This window comes from Ahaetulla prasina, chromosome 2, assembly GCF_028640845.1.
Source record: "Ahaetulla prasina isolate Xishuangbanna chromosome 2, ASM2864084v1, whole genome shotgun sequence".
NCBI lineage: Eukaryota > Metazoa > Chordata > Lepidosauria > Squamata > Colubridae > Ahaetulla > Ahaetulla prasina.
Window position 1 is genome coordinate 99,684,477 of NC_080540.1, and position 18,671 is coordinate 99,703,147.

Below are 18,671 nucleotides of genomic sequence, written 5' to 3' on the forward strand. Positions count from 1 at the left end.
GAGCATCTAAGCAGCAGGTGTCAGGTTGCCATTAATTTTCTTTTTGAAAAGCTCACCTGAACTTTAAAATTTTCAAAGAAAGTCCATTTAGTCCTGCCTTCATAGTAGACTTATTTGACAATAACACAAGATAGTAGAATGTGAGTTCATTATTTTTTTATTAAATTATTTAGCTCCAGGTTTCACAAATGACACAGGAAAGAGCTTTAATACTATTAAATTAATATTAAAATAAAACAAATTTAGCAAAATAAAAACCAACAATGTTTATTGAAGATGAACTCATCAAAGGAATATATACAAGTCACTCAGATGTCTGACTTCCTGACCCCCAGGCACTGACACATTCCCTAACAACAACAGCGCTTTGGTGCAACTGCTCAGACACTATTGCTTCCCAGGAATGTCAAAATATCTCCTTTTTATGTTCCGTTGATAAAGACAATATTTAGCTGCACAATCTTTTAAAATTTAGACCAAACCAAATTAACTAACCTACTCCAAGACCCTGCATACAAGCCCCTAAACACAGACCCCACCACCTACCTAGAAAAAACCACTAGATCCAAAATAAAAGCCTCCCCCATCAGCGAAGAAATCCAACAAAGAATCATTCCCAGAGAGAAATCATCCAGATGCCCTAAGCTCTATGGCCTCCCCAAGATACACAAAGAAGGAACCCCACTCAGACCCATAGTCAGCTCCATAGGCTCACCTCTACAAAACCTAGCCAAATTTCTCGCCAAACAACTACAGCCCTATGCAGAATCCATCACCTCACATGTAAAAAACTCATTCCAGTTCATAGAGATCATAAAGAAACAAAACTTACAGCCCAGCGACCTACTCGTGAGCTTTGATGTCATATCCCTCTTCACCCAAGTGCCAATCAAAGAAGCCTTGACAGCTATCCAAAACAAATATAACCCCCCCAAGCACATCCTAGATCTGACCAACCACTGCCTATCCAACACATACTTCATCTATAATGGACAAAAATACAAACAAGTAGAAGGAGCACCCATGGGATCACCCCTCTCACCTGTCATTGCCAATCTCTACATGGAACACTTTGAAACCCAAGCTCTAGAAAAATCTGATCACAAACCCAAACTCTGGCTCAGATATGTAGACGACACCTTCATAATCTGGCCACACGGGAAAGAAAAACTTGACAACTTCCTCACACACCTCAATAGCCTACACCCCAAAATACAGTTCACCATGGAAACAGAAGTTAACAACCAACTTCCCTTCCTGGATGTCTTAGTCTACAGGAAACCCAATGGCTCCCTAGGACACACCATCTACCAGAAGAAAACACACACAAACCGCTATCTGCACGCACTCTCACACCACCACCCAGCAAAGATCAACTCCGTAGCCAAGACACCAAGGCACAACCAAGCCCCCACCCAAACAGGACACACCCCCATCCAATCAGAGCACAAAAAAATCTCCATCCAATCAGAGCACAGCCAAGCTCCCACCCAATCAGTTCAAACCCCTACTAGCAGTTAAAAGGAAGAAACATCTGCGATCACACATTGCTCCCAGAAGCACAAAGCTGAAGCCTGAAGATGACGAATGAGACTTTGTCGAAACGTTGCCAAGACATTTCCAATTTTACACGGGAGAAAACCCGAACAACCAAAGACCTACATACAAACACCCGTGAAAACCTCAGAAAACATATATATATGTTTTCTTCATATATATATATACATATATATATATATATGAAGAAGAAAAAAGAAAAACAATAGGACAGAAACGGTAGGCACGTTTGTGCTCTTATGCACGCCCCTTATGGTCCTCTTAGGAATGGGGTGAGGTCAATAGTAGAAAGTTTTTGGTTAAAGCTTTTGGGATTATGGGAAGAGACCACAGAGTCAGGTAAAGTGTTCCAAGCACTGATGATTCTGTTACAGAAGTCATATTTTCTGCAATCTAGATTAAAGCGGTTAACATTAAGTTTAAATCTATTGGTTGCTCTTGTATTATTGCAATTAAAGCTGAAGTAGTCTTTGACAGGAAGGACATTACAATAGATGATTCTATGAGTTAAACTTAGGTCTTGACGAAGGCGATGGAGTTCTAAGTTTTCTAAGCCTAGGATTTCAAGTCTGGTGGGATAAGGTATTTTGTTGTTTTCAGAGGAGTGAAGAACTCTTCTTGCAAAATATTTCTGGACTCGTTCAATTGTATTGATGTCAGAAATGTAGTGAGGGTTCCAGACAGGCGAGCTGTATCCTAGAATTGGCCTAGCAAATGTTTTATATGCTCTGGTTAGTAGTGTGGTGTTTTTGGAAAAGAAGCTACGCAAGATTAGGTTTACAACTCTTAGAGCCTTTTTTGCTATGTAGTTGCAGTGGGCTTTGGCACTTAGATCATTTGATATGAAAACTCCAAGGTCTTTAACAGGGTGGGGGTCATCTGTAAGGTAATGTCCATCAAGTATGTACTTAGTGTTTGGGTTCTTTTTTCCAATATGTAAGACTGAGCATTTGCTGGTTGAGATTTGGAATTGCCAAGTTTTAGACCAAGCGGTTAGATGATCAAGGTCTTTTTGAATGGTAGATGTATTGTCTGTGGTGTTAAATAGTTTGACATCGTCAGCAAAGAGAACACAATTACTTGAGATATGGTCACAAAGATCATTTATGTATAGTATGAAGAGTGTTGGTCCAAGAACGCTGCCTTGAGGAATGCCACTCTTGACAGGAACAGGATTTGATAGAGCATTGCCAATTTTGACCACTTGTTGTCTGTTAAACAGAAAAGCAGATATCCATTTGTGAAGGGGTCCTGAAATGCCATAGGATTTTAGTTTTAGGAGGAGTTTATCATGTACTACTGAGTCAAAAGCTTTGCAGAAGTCTATGTAGATTGCATCTATTGTTTTGCCTTGATCAAGATCTGTAGTCCATATGTTTTTACAGTGGAGTTGTAAGTTACATGATAATTTTTTCCTGAAACCAAATTGTTTATTAGAGAGTAGGTTGTTTATTTCTAAGTGTAAGGTAATGGATTGGTTGATGATTGATTCCATGACTTTGCAGGTGACGCAGCACAGAGAGATTGGTCTGTAATTTTCAACTAAGCTGGGGTCTCCTTTTTTGAAGATTGGGATGACTGTGGCTAGAGACCAAAGTTTGGGAAGGGAACTGGTCGTGAAAGCTTTATCAAAGATTATGCTTAGGGGTTTTGCTATATTAGTGGAAAGTTTTTTTAAGACGTATGCACATAGTCCATCGGGTCCAATAGATAGCGATGGTTTCAAGTTATGAAGAGCTTTTCCAATATTATCTTCTGTGAAATCTATATGTGTTAGGTCATCATACTCATTGCTGGTATGATTTGGGAATGTCGGATATGTGTCATTGCTGTTAACAAAAACTGAGCCAAAGAATATGTTGAAGAGGTTTGCTTTAACTGTTTCGTCATTGCATTCTTTGCTGTTAGAATCTTTTAGTGGTGGGATGGATCTTGAGTCTTTAAGTTTATTGTTAACAAAATTATAAAAGGCACAATTGGAATTCGTGCGCAGAAGGTCCTCTTCTTGCTTATTGTGGTAATTTGTGCATTTCTAGGTTGAATCTCTCCTTGATCAATTTCCATCCATTATTCCTTGTCTGACCTTCGGGTGCTTTGGAAAACAGGTCGACCCCCTCCCTCCTTTCTCTCTGTGGCAGCCCTTCAAACATTCAAAGACTGCTATCATGTCATCCCCCGGTCCATCTTCTCTTCACTAGACTAGCCATGCCCAATTCCTGCAACCGTTCTTCATATATGTTTTTTGCCGCCAGTCCCCTAATCATCTTGGTTGCTCTTTCTCTGCACTCTTTCTAAAACAAACCACCCCCACCCCCACCCCCTTCGGATGGGAGAAGATCATCAGACGGAACTAAGGAGATCTTGCTGGGGATCGGTTCCACCAACCTCTGCTGAGGTCCGGTGGATTTTCCCCTTAGACTGCTGAGTGGCTGAAAACGCCGAGCAGCTAAAGAACCTAAGGAAAAGAAGGAGGAGGAGGCGGCGGCAGCGCGTGACGGCTTGGAAGGGAGGGGAGGGGCCGGGCCTTCGGCAGCAGTAGCGGCAGGGAGTCCTCCGGGTGGCCGCTGCTGCCGCCTTGCTTCTCAAGCATCAAGCCCTCCTCCTCCTCCTCCTCCAAGCCTAGCACCGGCAGCGCCCACGGGGGACGGAAGTGTCCTCAAGCCGTCCCCGACGGGCCTCCGCCCGCTCCCTCAAAGCGCTCGGCGCTCCAGGCAGGTCCCCTCCTCCTTGCCTTCGCTTGGTCCTTCCCCAGCGCTATGGCGGCGGCCGAGCCCGGCAGTAACGGCAGCAGCGGCGGCGGCCGATACCAGCAGGTGAGGAAGCGGCTCGCAACTTGGGCAAGACGGCTCACGCGAGGGCCGCGGTCTCTTAGGCCGCGGGCGGGGTGCGTTGTGGGGGCTGAGGCGGCGTAAAGCCGTCTTGAAAGGCTCCCTCCGGCTAGGAAGCCTTAAACGCCTCAGTCGTGCCCTCCCCTCCCCTCCAGGATAAGAGATGTTTTTTTTTCTCTCTCTCTCGTTGCTTCCATTTTAGTCTCTTGATTTGTAAGGCAACTCCAAGGTTTCCTCCCCCCCCTTTTTTTTTAAAAATCGCGCATCCGGTTTCCCTCCCCTTTTACTTGGTGTGTTAAGTTTTAAAGGCCAAAAGAGAGAGAATATGCTCCCCCCACCCACCCATCATCTGCTTGCTCCGTTCGGAAACCGACGATAAAAGCAATTTTATTCCTCCCCCCCCCCTTCCAGTCTTTGGTGCGCGATTTGATCGTGGAAAAGGCGGAAAAAGATTAAAACGCCCGTCCTAAATAAACGGCTTTCTCGGTTTGTGCATCCGTGGCTGGTTTGGTTACTGACCGACTCCATATTGTAAGGATGAATGATTTAAGATTAGGGAGTTACGCAGTAGAAGTATCAAAAGCCCTAGTAATTTAAAGCCAGCGGTAAAAGGAGAAGAGGTTCCTCCGTTTGGCCTTCTAAATTCTTCATCCTGTATAGATGGAGAATTTAATGGGCGCCGTTGTGAGTGAAGGCAAGCTGGTCCTGTAGTTGTGCTAGCTAGAGTAATTAATTGCCATAAGGATAGGATGAAGGTAGCAAATTGTTGGGAGACCTAATTCTTAACGATACCTGGAGTTTCTTCATATCCAAATAATAAAACACTGCGAATTCCAGAACTCTTACATTTACAGATGTGAAATTCAAATTAAATAAGCCAACTGGTTCCCCTGCTTTAATGGACTGTGTCAGAAAAAAAGTATTATTGAAATACAGTATTGGGTAAAATATTACAATTACTGTATGATATGTATCAAAAATGAAGAATAAATTCACCTAAATATATTATGAAAGATCTGGGATCAGCTTTCTTAATCTAAATCTGGGATGGGAAAATTATGGCCCACCAAGTGTTACTAGACAATTGCCTGAATCTCATATCATTATCATCATTTAATTGGATTTCAATTGCAATTTCAGTATTCATTTGAAATTATTGTTCGCAAAGTCTGGTTATTACCTAAGTGTCTTTCAGGTTAAAACCTCAAGAGAATATCACATTGCCTTTTGAGATTTCATAATTACGAAGTGTAATTAAATAGATATCTCTTTGTTTAGCTGATAGTTTTGGAGGATTTAAAGCTGATATGTACATATTGCGATTAGGTACAGAACTAATTGCTGATTTGAAAACTCATTTCAGTCTGGATCCTGGATCCAAATTTTTATATGTTATACTTAATTGTTTGAAATTAGGTGTAATTTTTTGTTCTTTATATTTTTAACAGACATTTCACGAAAGTTAGTTCTTATGAATAAAAGACCTGCCAAATTTCTGAAAAATAAATGTAGTCTTTATTACGTTCTGGGCTTTTATTTTTTATTTTTAAAAAAGAAATGTGTTTTTTAATTTCTTGATAAACTGAAAGAAATGTGTGCAAATAGAAACTTCTGTGGGGCTTAAGCCTGCTAAATTTTAAATAAGTATATTCAAGTTTTATTGAATAGAATGCCATTTTATATTAATTTTTTTAAAAAAAATCCATAGCTTTAATTTTAATGGGAAACATACTGAAAACTATTCAGTCCAAACAGCACATTGTTTGGTTCCTTCTGAATCTTTAGAGCAGGGGTGTCAAACTAGCATCATCACGGCGTCATCATGTGATATTGCGACTTTTTCCCCCTTTGCTAAACTGTGAGTTTGACAGCCCTGTTTTAGAGGGTTCTTATTTAATTTTTTCTGCTTTGGATAAATTCTATGTTAATGTTAAAAGCTCCCAAGTTGTTTTTAAGTCAATTTAATTCTGATTGAGATTTAGTCAAAGGTCAACTGATGTTGATTACGGTAGTCCTTGACTTATAATTGATTGCACAACAGCAGTGGATTTGCTTAATAATCATGGTGTTCACTTTAGAACCACTGAGTTCGCTTAACAACTGTCACAAAAAAGGTAAAATTGGGCATAGTCTCATGGTGACTCGTTTAACAACTTGCAAACGGGATTTAGATTTCAATTACCATTGTAAATTGAGAACTACCTAATACTGGGACATGCCCAACTTGTTTTTATGTAACAATATAGAACTAGTTAACTATTGCCTTCTTTGGAGCTTTTTTTTTAATTTGAAAAAATCCCATTGTAATCTACAGCTATGATACTGTATTTCATTGAAATACTGATCAGATTTGACCTTGCTTATTTTAGCCAAGGTTGGATAGATACTAACCTAGCTATGACAAAACCATGATTTAAAACATGCTTGCTGATATAGAAATCAAAGGGATTTATTTGTGGCTTAAAAGGGAACTATGTTGGTGAGAAATCATGGAGAAATGATATATTAAGTCATTTGTATGGAAATCTTGATGTTTCATTTCTTCATGTATTTATTTGCTCTGGCTTGTATGCTTCTCTAGTCATAATGACTCTTGAGAAACAGTCATTATTAGGAAAGCTTCATTATTGGGTCCTTGCAAATTACAATTCTTTGGTAGAGGAACTCTTAGCAAATCTCCCCTCCATGAATCAACCTGGGCTAGATGGTGTCAGAAATATCCAGTATCTGAACCATGTGAGGTTTAAAGGTGACAACTAACACCTTGAATTGCATTCATATGTTGATAGCTAAAGCAGATCCCATATTTAGTGATGTTAGATGGACTAATCTAGACATAGTCATAATACCCTGGGCCATCACATAATGAACAGCTGAAACTTCCAGATGGGCCTTAATGGTAACTCCGTGTACAAACATTAGTGTATAGTGGTTCAGACAACAAAGGCATGAATGACCATCAACAAAGTCTCTTTCAGAAATGATAGACACCAATTGCAGAAAGGACCCATTCGCCATATTTTTACCCAATGTTTAAGTAGGAGTTGCAAGTCCAGAAAACAGATTGTGAGACAGTTCTTTCTGCAAGAATGTAAACCTTAATCCAGGATTGTTTCTGGAATCAATTGACTTTTGAATCCATAATTACTTTATCTTTGTTTAAAGTTACTGTACTTTGTAAAATTGACATGTATTGTTTTTTAACTGAGAGTAGTGGGAATTTTTTTTTGAAGGGTTAGTGAACTTAGATGGTTCCTAAATTGTATATTTATATGTAATTGAGGACTAAGGCAATATGTGTTGGGACGGAAGTGCACATATAATTAAGTATATAGAGAGGTTGAATGAAAGCATTAGCTTCAGTTATGTTCACATTTGTGTGTCTATATTCAACTTTTTATAATTCTGAAAATATTTTTGGAAATGAAGTATTAATAAGAAATGTGTACTGCATAGGAATTTAGATGAATATTTTTTGGATTCATTAACTGCAGGGCTATAAAAAGGGCTTTATTGTGATGGTGCCTGAAATAATGCTGTTTTAGAACAATAGCTGTGCATGGTTCCCATACAGTGGAATTTGTTGGGGAAAAAACCAGGAGGCATTATTTATGTAATATATAGCACAATATTACGTACAGATAGTCCTTGACTTATGAGCATAATGGAGCCTGCCATTACACTTGTAAATTGTGATGGTCATAAAGTGGGTAAGTAAGACACAAGACCCATTTTTGTGACCTTTTTTTGGCGATTGTTAAGCAAATGTTTAATTGACTGTTTTCTATGGGATGATGTTGCTGAAAATGAAATAAATGCTAGTTTAGGGCAAAGTCATCATAAATCGCACTCACATGACCATGGGACTCTGCAAATGGCCATAAATGCAGGCTGGTTATTGAGACCCCAAAATGAAGTCATGTTGAGGTGGAAGGGCATGTAAGTTTAATGAATAAATGTGACTATTGGGGGGACCCTGACCATTAGAACTTTGGAACCGAGTTGTAAGTATGTTTGGGGTGGTGGTGGTGTCTGTTATAATTTTGAATGGTTGCTAAGTTACCTGCATTCAGAGATACGTCCTGTTGTTCTAAAGGACTTATACCCACGTTTGGATGTGCATTATGTTGCAGTCATTTTGTAGTTTTATTTCAAAATCATTAGATTAGTTGTTAAGAATTGGGTTGCATGATAATAATTAGAACTGCAGAAAAAATAATTGCTACCAACCTGCCTTCCATTGAGGATACTGCACGAATCAAGAAGAGGGCTGTGAAAATATTTACAGATCCCTCATATGCTGGACATAAACTGTTTCAACTCCTACCATCAAAACGACGCTATAGAGCATTGAGCATCAGAACAACTAGACACAAGAACAGTTTTTTCCTGAAGGCCATCACTCTGCTAAACAAATAATTCCATCAACACTGTCAAACTATTTACTGAATCTGCACTACTATTAATCGTCTCATAGTTCCCATCACCAATCTCTTTCCACTTATGACTGTATGACTGTAACTTTTTGTTGCTATCATTAAGGTTAAATTGCAACCTATGACCATCATTTGTGTTGTAAATGTTGTACCTTTGATGAAGGTATTTTTTTTTCTTTTATGTGCACTGAGAGCATATGCACCAAAACAAATTCCTTGTGTGTCCAATCACACTTGGCCAATAAAATTCTATTCTATTCTAATATTCATGGTAATCTAAAATGCATTTGTCCCATTTTCAAAAATAGGATTCCTTGTTATTTTGTCTATTTCTTGGCCAACATCTTGAAGGCAGAAGTTTTTTTATTAGATTTTGAGGTTATTCTTTGAACACATACCTTACTTTATAAATGTATTTTACTTTATTTTAAATAATACTTTATTATAAATAATAATTTATTTACCTTATAGTTTCTTTTGTCTAGCAATATCCTAAATGATAAAATATTGATATTTGGGGGGAAGGAATTTTACTACCCTTTGTATATATAATTAGCACAACATATCCCTAAAGATAGATATTTTCAAAATGATGATGGTTGCAAATCTAATATTACATTAGTTCTTTTTGTGGAATTTATTCTTTTTAGATATTTTCTGCAATTCCAGACTTCAGAGTATTTGGATTGGCACCTAAATTTTATAAACGTTTTTATTGAATTCTGAGATACAGCCTCAAACCTATATTGTAGCAGGGCATGTAAAGATGCACATATGAGAGGTGTTGGATGTACTCTTCTGCCTTCCACAAAGGAAAATCTCTAATCCTTTTACCCATAATCTCTCTGTATTTTCCTCACAACTCCTGGGAAGAAGCTGTTCAGTAAAATGTCTACAATTCCCAGATAAAGTATCTTTTATGCTGATGCTACAAAACATTGCCAAATAGTTCGGCTTCAATTAATCCATGGTGAAGCAGATAATCTACAAGTGGAAAAATATTCAACATCATTATTCCTTTTCCCAGGAATGGCCATCCAAGTCATTACAAGAATTAGGAATATAGTACTCTGAGAGGTTGCACAAAATACAAAGTAATGGCTGAGAAGCTGCAGATGATTTTCATCTGATGGATCTGATTTGGAGGACTGTAAAAGTACCACTCAGAAGTCCAAATCTACACACACACACAGCTTCTTTTTAAAGCCTTATCTCTATTTTTTCCCCCAAGTTCTTATAGTACTTACTGATCTGCCTGTCATTCTGCTCCCACTCATCTTCAGCCATTTATCAGCTATTCTTGTTGAGCTGTTACTACTCTGCCAATTCTGTTGGTTCCACAGGCTCCTTTCTGGAACTGCTGTTACCTCTAGATTCAGCTTTGGTGCCTTAGGCTCTTTCTGGGCTATTATTATTATTATTATTATTATTATTATTATTATTATTATTATTATTATTATTATTATTATTATTATTATTCCTTTTTAAATTTTTTGGTTCCTCATCTCTTTGTTTCTAATGTCTTCCCTCTTCAACTTTTCCTCATTGCTATTACTCTTTATTTTCCTCTAAAATGTATTTTCCAGCCAGATGTATGTGTGTGTTTTGCAATGCTACTAACCCAAGTAAAGGAAGGACAGGCCCCTTAAAAGATAATGAGCAAATAGGAATAAAGGCAGTTTTTTTGCATGCTCCTTTGTCTCATGCCTGCTTGATAACAATGTTCATGAGACCACCATGAAGAAACAAGGGTGGTATGTGTGAGAGGATACCAAGGAAGAAACCATTGTTTTCCAGAAAGCGCATTGCTGCTTCACTCAAGTTTTCCAGACACCACTAGATGATTCAATAGTCTATTAGAACAGAACTTTGTGGACAGAAAAAATAAAAATGGAACTATATAATAAGAAACATGTTTTGAGAAAATCTCAGCAAAAGAACTTAATCCTGACTCTGGAAAGATATCATGTTTGAGACTGCAAAAATCTAGATGATTTACAGTCACTGAAGGAACACTGGATTATGGATTGTATCATTAAATTCTACAGAGAATAGCAGAAGAGCTGACTGACCTGAAGCTTAAAGTAATGTAATCATGCAACGTTATAGTGATCCTAACAAAGAAATATAAATTAAAGTCTGCTAAAAACAGATAACTTTTCCTCTGAAGGTCCAGCCATAGTTGCCAGAAAAACTATGATGACACCAAAAAACTAGTCCATGGTAGTTCAACTGGGAAGCTCATCATTGTTTGATTCCCATATATTGCTCCAGCGATATCTTTGTTCTGAGTCTGCTGAAAAAAGAGACTGCCTAATGGGCTGTGCCTCTCACTGAAGGCAATGGCCATTGCTGCATAATTACCAGAACTTCCTGCAAAGTTTTAGAACTGCCTTTTGTTAATTCAGCAAAGAGGGCAACACCAAATCAGGAGATTTATAAACTAAAGCAAAGGTCTTGCAGGTCTTGCAACTTCCTATTGGATTTTCAGTTATAGGCTAGAAATGCGGAATAGAAGGACTTGCTGATGAACTGAGAAATGTTAATAAGATAAGGCAAGCTGGGAAATTTGGAAGAACTGTTCCAACATTGTGTGATCATTGCTGGATGATTGGAGGAGTTGAGCACAGAGGAAAAAATAAGGGGAGGGTTTTTTATTTTTTCTGCACCACTAATCTTGGGCACCAATTCCAGAGAATCCATGCAAATAGGAGGAATAAAAAGAACCATGTCTGTAGTAGACAAGGATTAGAGCAGGGGTGAAATCTAAAAATTTTCCCTACTGGTTCTGTGGGTGTGGCTTAGTTGGTGGGCGTGGCTTGGTGGTCAGATGACTGGGTGGGCGTGACCAATAACAATAAATAATAAAAATAATAAAGTATAAAAAACAATAAGAGGTACCAAAACCCAACTTTCATACTTTACACACACACAACACAACACAACACAACTGACTCACACACAATGTAAAAGCAGCTGCACTTCATACTTCACACAGCCACAAAAAGCTCAAAAACCAACTTTCACACTTTACACACACAACAAAACTGACACACACACACACACACGCATACATACACACACACACACAAAATGCCACATACAGCTTTCTGAGATTTTGTGTGTTTGTGTAGTTGGAGTGAAACACTACAGAAACACACAAAATCTCAGAAAGCTGCACAAATATTTTATTATTTTATTTTATTTTATTGTGGACTTCAATTCCCAGAGTTCCTCAGCCAGCAAAGCCAGCCAGCATTAGTTGATCACTGAGGAAATAGATTAGCTAAGCAATTGATTCTGTCTGGGCTAAAAGTGAAACTGCTTTCAGGCTGCGAAAAAAGCCATGCGTTCATCAGTAATCAGGTAAGTGCCTTAGAATCTCTACTGTTACTTGTAGAAAACATGTAAGGTTTTCTAGAAAACAAGAGTACAAGTAAGGTTCTGCTGATGAGGAACTCAGGTGAGATCACCAGAGGAGACTTTAATTTTTTTAAAAAAAAGTTTAAAGATCTCAGCTGAGGGGCAGGATTCTCAAAGGCTTTTTTTTTAATTTTTAAAGGCTGTTTTCGGCTGAAGAAAAACCAGCTTTTAAAAGTAAAAAAAACAACAACCTCTGCTGATGGTGCGGCTCAGCAGAGGTGGGGGGGCGGGGCCAGGGATTTTTGCTACCGGTCCTCCGAACCAGCAGCGGCCATCGCTACTGGTTTGCGCGAACCGGTCCGAACTGGGAGCATTTCACCCCTGGATTAGAGGAAAGATTTTGGTTGTGTTTCTGCTATGGAGTCCGAACACCTAGTCAAGGCTTGTCCCACTGAATCAGTTACTAAAGCTCTTCTGTGAAACTTCAGGTGGTATAGCAAGCAAATACTCAAATTACTCCAGAGCTGCTTCTTTGAGAAATTCACAGGCTCCTCTCAAGATCTTGGCAACTATTAGGAATAGCTCAGATAACTGACAATAGGTAAATACATTTTATTATTCATGCTATTCTTTCTACACTTTCAGGCTTAGAAATAAACTCTCCACTATTTTAGATTCTGATGAGATCACAGTGCAAGAGCTTAAATTGTCCACAAAATTATTAGAGAAACGTATACTTGTGGAAAAGATTGACCAGCAAGCACCCCAAGCTGGTCCTGTGTCTGCAATGTGGAACACCTTTGCTACATCTCTTCTACCTGTTATACAATTGAATTCATTTGTCATCTAATTATCTGTCATAAATGGAAATTTAAAAAGGTGAATCAATACCTGAGGTGCTCTGTCTGATATCAGCAGGACAACTGAACTGAATTTGCCTATAACAGCTCAGTATATACTGCCAATATCTCCCTTTTAATCAATTTATTGCTACCAACCCCACATCTTGCCTTCCAGAATTACAGCATCTACTGATGTTCATGCCTTGGACATTCTACAGAAGAGGCAGACTGCTCAACTCCTCTTAAAGGAACAGATTTGTCCAAGACTGCATATAGATGTGTTGCAGATACTTACAAGCAAGTGGATGCCAAGATTCTAGTGGGTGATTTGGCTTGGCTTCCTACGAGGTTTTTACATTCTGTATTACCATCTAAAAATCTGGATTTTTTAAAAGGTTTATTAGTCTCTTCCCAGTTACCCAGAAAATTAACCTATTGGCTTTTCATTTGCAATTGTCTGCTTCACTGAAGTTTTATCTGGTCTTCTGTTAGTCACTGTTCATTTGTGAGGAGCCTCTGTGCCTTGCATTCAAAATCCCTATTTGGGGACAGGGAAGTAGAGAGAGTGAAATGGAATATATTCTAGATTCTAGGTATAGGAGCGGACTTTCGGAGTATCTTTGTCATTGGGCATCCAGTTCCATCTGAAATTTCCACATAAAATATTTTTATTTTTAAAAATATTAAAATATATTTTAAATATATATTTTTAAAAGTGCTGCCATTACCAATATCGCTAGGATGAAGATGATTCCTTACTTTCTGATGCAGTTACGATAAATTCTCCAAATTTATCTATACCAAAAAAGGAAGGGGAGGGGTCTTTTCCAATTGTCTGATTCTGAATGACAAGACTTACTTGTTGATCTTGGGAAGCTGCCAAGTAAGTTTGGGAGAATGAATCTGTAGACATTTCCCTTAGCAACCTACCAGAACCTTCTTTGAACCCAGAAGGGAAGACTGATGGGGAAGTAATTGTACAGGGATATACAGTCATGGCCGAAAGTATTGGCACCCCAGAAATTTTTCCAGAAAATAAAGTATTTCTCACAGAAAAGTATTGTATTAACACATGTTTTGCTATACACATGTTTATTCCCTTTGTGTGTATTGGAACCACACAAAAAAAGGCAGGAAAAAAAGCAAATTGGACATAATGTCACACAAAACTCCAAAAATGAGCTGGACAAAATTATTGGCACCCTTAACTTAATATTTGGTTGCACACCCTTTGGGAAAAAAAACTGAAATCAGTCGCTTCCTATAACCATCAATAAGCTTCTTACACTTCTCACCCAGAATTTTGGACCACTCTCCTTTGCAAACTGCTCCAGGTCTCTCTTATTGGAAGGGCGCCTTTTCCCAACAGCAATTTTAAGTTCTCTCCACGGGTGTTCAATGGGATTTAGATCTGGACTCATTGCTGGCCACTTCAGAACTCTCCAGCATTTGTTGCCATCCATTTCTGGGTGCTTTTTGATGTATGTTTGGGGTCATTATCCTGCTGGAAGACCCAAGATCTTGGACGCAAACCCAGCTTTCTGACACTGGGCTCTACAGTGCGATCCAAAATCTTTTGGTAATCCTCAGATTTCATGATGCCTTGCACACAGTCAAGGCACCCAGTGCCAGAGGCAGCAGAACAACCCCAAAACATCATTGAACCTCCACCATATTTCACTGCAGGTACTGTGTTCTTTTCTTTGTAGGCCTCATTCCGTTTTCGGTAAACAGTAGAATGATGTGCTTTACCAAAAAGCTCTATCTTGGTCTCATCTGTCCACAAGACGTTTTCTCTTGGAAAAGGATTTTGGCTTATTCAAGTACATTTTGGCAAACTAGTTTTGCTTTCTTATGTCTCTGTGTCAGCAATGGGGTCCTCCTGGATCTCCTGCCATAGCGTTTCATTTCATTTACATGTCGACGGATAGTTCGCGCTGACACTGATGCTCCCTGAGCCTGCAGGACAGCTTGAATTTCTTTGGAACTCGTTTGGGGTTGCTTATCCACCATCCGGACTATCCTCCGTTGCAACCTTTCATGAATTTTTCTCTTCCGTCCACGCCCAGGGACATTAGCTACAGTGCCATGGGTTGCAAACTTCTTGATAATGTTGCGCACTGTGGACAAAGGCAAATCTAGATCTCTGGAGATGGATTTGTAACCTTCAGATTGTTGATATTTTTCCACAATTTTGGTTCTCAAGTCCTCAGACAGTTCTCTTCTCTTTCTGTTGTCCATGCTTAGTGTGACACACACAGACACACAATGCAAAGACTAAGTGAACTTCTCTCCTTTTTATCTGCTTTCAGGTGTGATTTTTATATTGCCCACACCTATTACTTGCCCCAGGTGAGTTTAAAGGAGCATCACATGCTTGAAACAATCTTATTTATCCACAATTTTGAAAGGGTGCCAATAATTTTGTCCAGCCCATTTTTGGAGTTTTGTGTGACATTATGTCCAATTTGCTTTTTTTCCTGCCTTTTTTTGTTTTGTTCCAATACACACAAAGGGAATAAACACGTGTATAGCAAAACATGTGTTAATATAATACTTTTCTGTGAGAAATACTTGATTTTCTGGAAAAATTTCTGGGGTGCCAACACTTTCGGCCATGACTGTATAGATAACTTTAAAGCAAACAATTCAGGCTGGGAAAGAAGAAGGGTTAAGAAAGTAACTCAACATAAGCCTGCCTTGCTTATATGTGATATAAAAAAGCACAGAGAAAAAACTCAATTTTTAAAGATTCTGTTATTATGGCCTATTATCAATAATGTAAAGTTCCAGTGGTACTTGTGTTGCCTGTTCCCCAAATTGACTTACCTTAAAAGGCTAACCTCAATGCAGTGTTCTTCCATAAGGATGACAGAAGGTGGTACCCATAAACTGGAGAGAATTACTGTATTCTTTAACAAATATATGCTACATAATGTGTTCATATACAACTTTGTCTTAAGCATATTTAAACATAATGATGGAATGTTTATATAAATTGAGGGAGATGTGTGTGTTTGTGTGTGTGTGTAATGTAATGCTACCATAATCCTCTATCTTTCACATTGCTGCTAGAAATCTTGAAGATTTCCCTGTGTTACCATAGCAACAGGATGAATTTGAGGAGTGGTATCAGCAGTCAGTAAGCTCATATGTATTGCCATCTGGTGACTGAGCAGTTTTTGCTTCACTGAATTAAGCTACATAGTTACAGTTTAATAATAGAAATACATGTTCCATATTCCATTTTTTCTATGCTGATTAGAAAGTAATGCTTTTGTGTAAATTTAGATGTCGCAGTGTTGTTCCTAATAACAAACAATTGTGGATGATTTATTGATTCACTGATTTTTTGAAGGGGAGTGTGAGACACAGATAGAAAGATCTGTTAAGATTTAGAATACTTGCATTAATAATTTGAAAGTACATGGAAAGAAATATAAATTTATCTTACAAGTCCCATGTTCACTAATTATTTATATGTTAGCCTTTATATGTGTTGCCTTATTCAAATACTTGTTCAGTACCTTTCCCAAACACCCAACTGTATATAGATTTTAAGAATTTTCAGCAATGCAAATAGCATACAAGAAAGGCGGGTTTACTTTGCTATCTCAATACTATTTAGTTGTGAAGTAAAATGTTTAATAAAAATAAAAGTATGTTAAGCAAAAATGTTACTCAGAATTAATAACTCGATTTAAAAAAGTCTCTCTTAGAGGGATGATTGAAAGATTATATATTTTTAAAACATTTATTGTTTTTTTTAAAAAATGAAACATTTATTCCCCTGTAAAATATGTGTATAATTGTTATAAGTGATTTCTATTTTGTGTATTGTCAAAATCTGATCCTTTATGCATCATAATCAGGTAAAATTAAAGAAAAAAAATCTTCTCAGTTGCAGAACGAGGAGGAACCTGTTGAAAATCTGCCAATTGTAAATGATTTTCCACCACCTTACAGCAGCATTTCTGGAGAGAATTCAGGTAAAAACTTGGAAGTTTGGTATCAGAATAACTTTCTTGATGATTGGAAGAGCAGCAAAATGTTGTGTGAACAATCTAAATTTGCAGAAAAGTGACTGATAAATCTATCCTTATTAAATAGTCCTTATTTTGCATTGCAGAAGAAACAGGCAAATAATGCTAATTCTGGAAGTTATAACACATACTTTTCTGTAAGTAATTCTATAGAATGTTGCATTGTTGGCTGTGAAAGCCAGAAGTAGGCTGCTGCCGGTTTGGGCAACCGGTAGTTCTGACCAGCGGCTGGGCCCAGCCACCTACCCTGGCACTATCCCTTCCTATATAATTGCTGTTTTTTCAATGCTGTGCGCATGCATCATTGAAGGCACACGCTCACATATTTGGTTCTGGGTGAATCGGTTGTTACCGTATGTGAGGCCCACCTCTGGTGAAGCCATACCTCCCAACTGTATGTTAAGAAGGAAGAGTATGTGGAAGAGAATTCTTTCTCCTTCTAGTTCTGCTTAGATAATAGTTTCACAACGTCAAGAGATCACTATATTTGTAGAAATTAACTGATCTGCCACATGCTATATATTGAATGATTGAGTTGCTATTTGCGGCAGGTGGGGACAGTTGCAGAATCCCTGCAGTTAGTCATAAGGGTGGGTAGATTGCCAGGCACCCAAATTTGGATCATTCATTCAGCTGTGTCGTGGTTGTAAACGGTACCTGAACAAATAGTTGTAAGTCAAGTTCTATCTGTATAAAGTACCAAATCATCTGTGTTTATAGTTAGCTAGAAATATACTTGAATGTAGCATTGTATTAATAGGATAAATTAAATACCACAATATGTTTCTAAATAACTTTATGTGATTCTTCTTGTATTTGACAACTTTCTATTTTGCAAAGAAATTTTTATGCTATTACTTGGAAGTAAGCTGAAAGGAGCAGCTTATTTCAGACTAAATCTGTTTGCTTTCGTGTCATATAATATGCTTTATTTTATACAGATTATAAAATAAATGTGCCATTTATTCATATTTTACTGTTACTATAATGCGCCAAAAGAATATAAAGTAAAGGACAATTTAAAGATTGAAAAGCTAGATAGTAGAAGACAACATTCATATTTTATCAGGCAGTTGATAAATTAAAAAAAGACAGTTGGCCTGATTAAAATACTTTTTGTCCTGAGAATAAAAGAGCATTATAATCAACAGTGATTGTTTTAATTGTTTTAATTGCTTATTTTGCTTATTTAATAATTTTTCCCATTCTCAAAGGCTTTCCTGCCTCAGGAAAGATGGCACATGTAGTTTCCTTAATCTTATGAACTAAGATACTGTAGTTCGAGAATAGGTGACTGGTATCACTCATTTATGCATGTGTTAAAACATGCATAAAAGTTAAAATATTTATGTGCTACCTGTCTGCAAAAAATTCTTAAGTAGCAGATAAAATTCATGAGCCTTTTGCCTTAGTGAAGTCTTGGTCTCCATAGTCTTAGTCTGATGTTTTATTTACAAGCAGTGGCTTTTATGACTCATGGTTAATTTGATCTGCCTATTATTATGACTGGTAGCTAATGGAGAACCTTTATTGTATTGTTCGTTTTGTCCCCAATCGCTGTTCTTGTCCTTATTTACAAATTTACCCCTTTCGAGATTTTGG

General features: G+C 37.9%; 1 protein-coding gene across 2 annotated transcripts in view; it reads left to right on the forward strand.

Moving 5' to 3' along the window:
- The first annotated feature begins 4,059 nt into the window (after positions 1-4,059).
- NDFIP1 (Nedd4 family interacting protein 1) overlaps positions 4,060-18,671 on the forward strand; it is a 36,883-nt gene continuing 22,271 nt past the window's right edge. Inside the window, exons 1-2 of one of the 2 annotated variants that reach the window (XM_058173373.1) lie at positions 4,060-4,370; positions 16,934-17,015. In XM_058173373.1, the coding sequence (XP_058029356.1) occupies positions 4,314-4,370; positions 16,934-17,015 (139 nt within the window). In that variant the 5' untranslated portion in view covers positions 4,060-4,313. Of the gene's footprint in view, positions 4,371-16,927; positions 17,016-18,671 lie in introns of both variants that reach the window. The other variant, XM_058173372.1, reaches the window with a different exon arrangement.